The sequence below is a fragment of the Cicer arietinum genome, chromosome 6 (genome assembly GCF_000331145.2).
Source record: "Cicer arietinum cultivar CDC Frontier isolate Library 1 chromosome 6, Cicar.CDCFrontier_v2.0, whole genome shotgun sequence".
NCBI lineage: Eukaryota > Viridiplantae > Streptophyta > Magnoliopsida > Fabales > Fabaceae > Cicer > Cicer arietinum.
In genome coordinates, this window is record NC_021165.2 from 1511104 (window position 1) to 1519609 (window position 8506).

Sequence of the window (8506 nt, forward strand, 5' to 3'; positions counted from 1 at the left end):
TAATAATAATAATAATAATAATAATAATAATAATAATAATAATAATAATAATAATAATAATAATAATAATAACAATAATAATAATAATTGATATGAATGGTTATGTTACTACACGGTTAAGTTTAATGAATTTTTTTCTTATAATGAATTTGCATAATAACAAAATTGATATGAATATTGTTTTTAAAAATGAACACTACTGAAATTCTTGATCTAAGATTATGGTTTTCCGAAAATAAACCTTGTGCAGTCAAATAGGCAATAGAAAATATCTATTAAGAATATTTATTTTATGATTGTTATTGATTGTGTAAAAAATAATTCTCGATGTAAAATATGTATTAAAGTGATATACATTATAGTTATGTCTTTGATTGGATATTAATTTTTAATAAAATGAAATAATATTAATAATACTTAAAGTGTTAGTTGAACCGTAAGAGTTTAGCTTTCTAACATTAATTTGATAAATATAAATTTTATTTTTCTTCAAATTTTTTAAATAACGTTAATTTATTTTGCGATTGATTAAAATACTTAATGATTTTAAATTATGCAAAAAAAAATAAATTAATATTGTTTTAATAAAAAATAATGAAAATTGTTTTTAAATTATTTTGTATTGAAATGTGTGATTGAAGATTTTAATTTTAAAAAGAGCAATGTTATTAGAACATAACTATTACAAATGTTGATTTAGACATTGATTTCTAAAAAAAAAAATATACGTTCCAACTTAAGAGATGATAGTAGAGGTGAAAATATGATACCTCAAACCAATACTTAAAAGTTTTTGATACTGAGTCCCGTTATAAACTTATTTTCTCTTGCTACCTCAAGACAATCATTTAATTTTTTATTAATCAATTTTGAAATAAATCAATATTATTTAATAAATCAAGAATCAATAATGGGCCATAAAAATAGATTCTTTAAGTAAAAAATAAATTAAAATGATACAAATTATACTCCTTTAATTGTGTTTTTGATCTGAATATTAATTCTTGATTACATTAAATATTATTAATTTATTTTAAGATTGATTGATAAAAAAAATTAAATGGTTGCTCGTACTTTTATCACTTCCACTATCATTTGTTAAGTTGAGAACATACAAAAATCTGGTAGAAATCAATTTTAAGTCAACAAATAGTTTTTTTATTCATATTTCTAAATGCCTAAAAATGTAGTGAAGGCTTATTAAGATTACCATATAAACATTTCTAAAACATTAGTTCTACTATCTAAATAATAAATAAATAAAATTCAATTTCCATTTGTAAATAAATTGGTTCTTCTACGTAACCAGCATACACATTTTTTCTAATTAAAGAAAATCTCAACTGTCGTTCCTTGGTGCAATAATGTATGTGGCACTATGCCTCTACCTATCTATACAACTTCCGTAAAGAAAATAATGTGTCAACAATGGTGTCAACATAATGAGAATGCAAATAATTTGAACACAAATATAATGAAGAAAACGAAATATTTAAAATTCTCAATGCGTATAGGCTTGATGGTGCTCCAAAGTTGGGGATGAAAGCTTATTTTCAAAATAATAAATAAATAAGATATAGTGAATGTTGATGTGGAATTACGAATCGAGACCAAAAAAAAAAACTGATATCTTTTTTTTTTCCGATGAATATAAATTCTAATTTTTTTAGGTTAAAATCTCTTAACTTAATTTAACTTAATTTCAGGTAACGTTTTAGTCCTTTATCTTTTTTTTTTTTCTTTTTTTTTTAATTTTAAGTGATAATTTGATATTTTATGTTTTAAAATTTCAAAAATGTTATCATTTTTTATACAAAAATTCAAACAAAACTCATAAAATTAATTATCTTTTTCAATATAATACAAATTTCATCAAATTCGTAACACAAATCTTCAAATAAACTTATATTTTCATACTTTATTTGATATTGTTAGGAATAAATGACTAAATCGGGAGAAAAAAAAAAAGATAAAAGACTAAAACGTTAACTGAAATTAAATTAAAGGACCATAGGTGATATTTAACCATTTTTTTATAATAAATAATATTGTTGGAATATAAAATGAAACACAACTACAATAATGCTTATTGGAACAGAAATGCAGAATTTCATCATTTTATATTTTATATAGTATTGTATTTATATCAAATTTTATATTTCAATAACATTATTCTTTCAACCAAAAATGATTATAAAGGAAATAGACTATATAAACAAGGTGTGTAAAATAAAAACAATGAAATGGTCATTAAAATGAAAAATACTAACCAATGGCTTCTTTCATGTTATCTTTTAACTAATGAATCGAGATCAATTCAAATCATTCGTCATTATAGCATCAAAAGCTTTTAGTTGCTTTGTAGTATTAGGTTTGTTCATATCCGATCAACTAAAAAAACATATTTTTAAAATGCGAATTTCATAATCTTGTTAGAAAATATATAGTAATAACCAGAAAAATAAATAACTCTAACCTTGCAACCCCCAGATTAGATGTAGCATTTGTTTTTTACTCTGCACCATTTTTCTTAGAATATTTTGAACTCCAGATTCTTCCACATTCCTTGTTTTTTCTCTCCTCCATTGTTTTGGATTTTTTCATTTTGTTTCAAAATAGTTTCACTCTCTTTATTAGAGCTATCAATCACTTTGTCACTAATAAGACCAATGGTTTTGCACTACTCCACGTCCTTAGATTATTTAGCTGGAGTAGAGATTGTCTCGATTTTGGTTGCATTTATTTTTCTGAGCATTCATCATAAATATGTCATTATATCATTGTCATACCCGAATAAGTGGCTTAGAGATTAAATTGCTAATATATACTCATACTAATTAATTTGGATTTAAATTATTAAGTTGGGTCGTATATTTAACCACTATATAAATAAATTAATTCGGATATTACCATAGACGATTGTTAATTTTTTTTTATTTTTTTTTTAAAGATTGTTAATTCAAGTTGATACAAATTGATTATGTAATAAATATGAATTTTGTTGAAATAATAAATGAGAGAAAATTACCATATATGTAGGTTGAATGAATGTCTCTTTTTTTTATACAAAGAATGTCTCTTTCATTGTTTTCCTTATATAACACGTTTGTTATTATTGGAAACAAAAAAGTTTGTTATAACTATACTAAAAAATTATTTTTTTCTTCTTTCAAGACTAATTAATTTCATTAAACATTTAATGCAAAACTATGAGGAGGAATATGAAACAAGGACCATTATAGAAACGCCATTTAGACTTTATTCATGATAAAATAAGTAAAATGATTATTGTACACATAGGTGTGCTCGGTGGTTGAACCTCTTCATTCATTGGAAAATAGGAGAAGAGAATCACAATCACTAAAACAAATCTCATATATAAGCTACATAATTAAAACAAAATATAACATGTATGTACCCAAAAAAAAACATATAATTGTACAAAAATCTTAGAAACTATTCCAATATATGTTGGTCCAAATAGCGAAGAATTTGATATATCTCTCTCTCTTTAATAATAAAGTTCCATTTAATTAAAAATTAACCATATATTACAGATACAGATAACCTAAAAAAAAACTTTACAAAATGTTATAGATATATATCATTGACCATACAATGGTTGAAAATTATTTAAATGGAACATAATAATTTAAAAAGGTCACATAATATTGTTTATTTATTTATTTATTATTATTTATGTGTAATTGTGTGGTTAAATTTTTCTGTCTTTCATTTTAAAACTCTTTTAATTTGATAATATAATAATAGAAAGAATAAATAAAATGAGATCAATTTTAAAATATTATCATGTGACTTGACTTTTAAAAATTAAGTCATTTAAATAATTTTCGACCTATAATTATATAAGATTTAACCCTCTAAGTATTTGTATATTCCTGTACAATATAAAATATGGATCTCAGTACAAAAAAGAAACGGAAGCTGTATCAAGTGACCAACCACCTGTATCAATAATTTGGTACATGAACCAACACACTTCAAAGTTGCCTATAAAAACAGAACACACCCAACCAACCATTTCATATATTTGTAATTCTAAGTTATATTAATTCAAAAACCAAAATGGAAAACAATGCTTCAAGTGCAGTCACCATCCTTTCAAAATGCACCGTTTTCCCTGACCAAAAATCAACTCTTGAAGATCTCAAACTCTCAATTTCAGACTTAAACATGCTCTGTTGCCACTACATCCAAAAAGGTGTTCTCTTCACAACTCCATCTCTCCCTTCTCAGACACTCATTCCCCACCTTATTACTTCTCTCTCTAAAACACTCTCTATCTTCCCACCCTTCTCTGGCCGTTTCGTAACCGACTCAAACGGTTACATTTACGTCACATGCAACGACGCTGGTGTTGATTTCATTCACGCCACCGCCACTCATTTCTCTATCACCGACCTTTTGTCACCACTTGATGTTCATCAAGCTTTTAAAAAATTCTTCCCATTCCACCATAAAATTAACTACACTGCTCATTTCTCACCTATCTTAGCCGTTCAGGTCACTTACCTCGCTGATGGAATCTTCATCGGTGTCGCCGTCTCACATGCCGTCACAGACGGCACCACCCTATGGAACTTTTTCAACACCTTCGCCGATATTTCCAAGGGAGTCACGCGTGTCACGAGAATCCCGGACTTCCGTCGGGAATCAATTTTGATCTCCAAAGTCGCTCTCCGGTTATTGGAAGGTGACATCAAGGTGACGTTCAATCCCGACGATCCCTTGCGAGAGAGGATTTTCAGTTTCTCTCGCGAAGCAATTCAAAAGCTGAAAGCAAGAGTAAACCAAAACCATCATATTTCACCGGAGAATGCTGACGTGGCAGAATTAATATCGAAAATGAACAATGACGTTCAACTGAAAACGGTTACGCGTGACGGAAGCGAAACGTCAGAGATTTCATCGTTTCAGTCGCTATGCGCGCTGATGTGGCGATGTGTGACACGCGCTAGGAAACTTGATGATTCTAAAACAACGACGTTTAGAATGGCTGTGAATATTCGTAACCGTTTACAGCCCAAGTTATCTGAGTACTACTTCGGGAACGCAATTCAAAGTATTGCCACGTGTGCTAAAGTTTATGACGTGTCAAATAATGATATTACGTGGTGTGGTGAGCAGCTGAATAAAAATGTGAGGGCGTATGATAGCGGTGTGGTGAGACGCGTGATAGAGAATTGGGAGCGTGAGCCTAAGTGTTTCGAACTGGGGAACAATGATGGTGGGATATTGCAGATGGGTAGTTCGCATAGATTCCCTATGTATGACAATGATTTTGGATGGGGGCGCCCGATAGCTGTGAGAAGTGGCGGAGCTAACAAGTTTGACGGTAAGATGTCGGCGTTTCCAGGGAGGAAAGGAGGCGGCAGTATCGACGTAGAGGTGGTTTTGGCGCCTGAAACTATGGCGCTGCTTGAAACTGATTCTGAGTTCATGCTTTACGCTACCTCTCAGCAGTGATGTGTCAGCAAATTGGATGGGAGTAATTCCCAAACGCAACCATGGTGACGTTGTAGCTTATTTATTATGAGTTCCCGGAAGTGCGCCTCGTTTTCAATTATCATTGATTAGCATTTTGTAGCATTATAATGAATATTTTAAATAAAATATTATCTCTTTCCTTAAATATAAACCCATTATGTATAAAAAAGTAATTAAAATGTCTTTTGTATATTAATATATTTAACAATTTTTCAAAATCAATTAATAATTCTAATTAGAGTTATGTTTGAAAATAATAATAGATGTATAAATTAAAAAGTTATTTATATTTTGTAGTAGAGATAGAAATAAATAAAGATTTTTTACGAGTGTTAACTAATGATAGATTAATAGATAATAACAAGAATAATAATTTATTTAATTATTTTTATAAAATATAAAATAAATATATTAAAATATAAATATAAATATAAATATAAAAATAATTTATAAAATATAATATAAAATATAAAAAAATGTAGATCTAATCAAATAAAAATAAAACAATAATTAATAGAATTTTGTTTTAAACTTTAATATAAAATATTAATTAATAAATTAATAAATATATAAATTAAAAAGTAATTTATATTTAGTAGTAGAGATAGAAATAAATAAAGGTTCTGTACTAGTGTCAACCACTAATGATCGATTTGATAGATATGATATAATAAATGAATTTATTACTTTATATTATTAATATGAGTTGATTTGATATGATATAATAAATGAATTTATGACGTTATATTATTAATATGAGTTGAGTTAGAAACAATATATGATAAGAATAATAATTTATTTAATTAATATAATTTTATCTCAAATAAAAAAAATATAAATCTAATATAATTTTTTTTTATAGAATTAAATACATTAGTATTTAAAATTATAAAATTATGAAAATTAATTAAAATTTTAAAATAAATATAATTTCTTTACAAAAATACTTCTACCATTTACATATAATATATATCACATTTTATTTATATTTTAACAAATAAATAGAGTTATTTAGTTACTCGTGATTATTTTCAAAAAGATTAGATTGTTTATTTAGTGGTGTCAATGAATAATTTTAAATATAATATTATTTTATTATTTATTTAATTTTTTGATTTTTTTTGTTATTTTATTATTTTTAAAATAAAATAAAATAATTTAAAAAAACTAATATATAATTATTTTCAATAATAATTTTATTATTTAAATATAATATATATTATATTATATTTTTTTTAGGTTTTAAAAAAAATTCATAAATTTTTTTTTGGAATAATATTCTCGACAAAAAAATCAAGTTATTTTTATTAAAAATTTGTGTGGAAAAATTATTCAATTTTTTTTTTCCAAAAATCTTTTTCAAAACAATCGAGATTATTTTTTATCTAAAATTATTTGAGAAAAGTTGTAGATTCTTTTATATCTAAAATCCTTTGAAAATTTTAATCTAAAAAATTTAAAAAACAATAGGAAAAATAAATTTTTTTTTAGTCATGATATGTATATATATACACACACATATATGGATTGGCTAACAACCATAGTCTAAATATTCAGTTTTTTAAAGCGGATTAGGGATTAGTTGAAAATTAGTAATTTTATGAAACTCTAATCTTAAAATTACATAGCATTTTCCTTAAAAAAAATAAAGCTTTTTCATTGATGATATATCAATTTACAAATTTGACCTATGCTTATAATTTCAAAGACTAATTTATGATATAAACATAATAATAAGTTATCATGTTATGTGTTTGACGTGCACAAGATAATAAAATTGATAAGATTACTTTATCATATCTAGTGTTTATTACACAACAGATAATCGAATCATATGATATAATTTTATAATTTGTGAAATAATTTTATATACTTAAAAAAAGTGTTTAAAAAAAGCATATATTAGTAACAACCAAAAACCATGTATTATTTGAGTACAAAACATATATTGTGAGCAAAGGTTTTAAAATATAAAATAAATCAGAAAACCATTTGTTCCAATATGCAAGGATGAACAGCGGTTCCAAATAGAAAATAAAATATAAAGTTATTCACTCTAATATAATTAACAAAAGTTCCAAAATAATATCAATAATAACTAAAGTAATAATAAACAATCAATTTATATATGCCAAGTAGACCAACATTTTAATATCATTGTTTTGTGGTTGTCCTTTAATATTTATGTCTCACTATTCTTTCATTAGATCGTTAGGCATCTGAGTTCGAATAAAAATATGGAGAAGATACTACGAATTTGAATCTTGATCGGATAGAAAGAACAAATAGTATATCCCCATCACATTTCTTTCAATCACATCTCTTCAATTCCCAAAGAGGTCTGCCTTGTTATATCCGATATTCACAAGATAATAATAACCTATACAAAATAATAATAATTAATATAGTAAAATAAAGTTATCAAATAAAAATATAATTATTACTATTTTATTACGGTTAAATTTTCGATGATATTATGATTATTCAAAGAACATGTAAGTCATTCCTATTAAAGATGGCATCCTGCAACCTCAAGTTTGACGCCGATCCTTATCAGGCAACACATCTAAAGTTTACTATTATGAAGTATATAAAAAATAATTTACGTAAAATCCAAATATCAAATATGGTAGAGAAAAAAAAAGGGCAAAATGAGCAAATTAAACAATCATTTTTTGAATTAGTTTATTTTTTCAATCTTTCAATATGAACGCAATCAAAAAACAATCGTAACTTTTATCGGGTTGTAGAATAAAATAAATCAGAAAATAACAAGAAGAAATGAAACTAATATCAACATGAAAAGAGGAAATGAACTTAATATCAACAATCATAAAAAAGATGAATAATAAATCTAGAGTAAATCAATCTAACATTAACAACCATAAAATCAACAACCGAAAATAATTGAAAAATTATATAAAATTAAAAAATTATTTAATCAACACACTAAAAAAATCAAAAGAAAGTAGGACAAATATAAAAAAGAGAGAAAAAT

General features: G+C 25.3%; 1 protein-coding gene across 1 annotated transcript in view; it reads left to right on the forward strand.

Moving 5' to 3' along the window:
- The window catches only part of LOC101506439 (uncharacterized acetyltransferase At3g50280), a 9715-nt gene extending 4062 nt beyond the window's left edge, over nt 1–5653 (forward strand). Inside the window, exon 2 of the mRNA XM_073370257.1 lies at nt 4024–5653. Coding sequence (XP_073226358.1) covers nt 4024–5487 — 1464 coding nt within the window. The 3' untranslated portion in view covers nt 5488–5653. The remainder of the gene's footprint in view (nt 1–4023) is intronic.
- The last annotated feature ends 2853 nt before the right edge of the window (nt 5654–8506 follow it).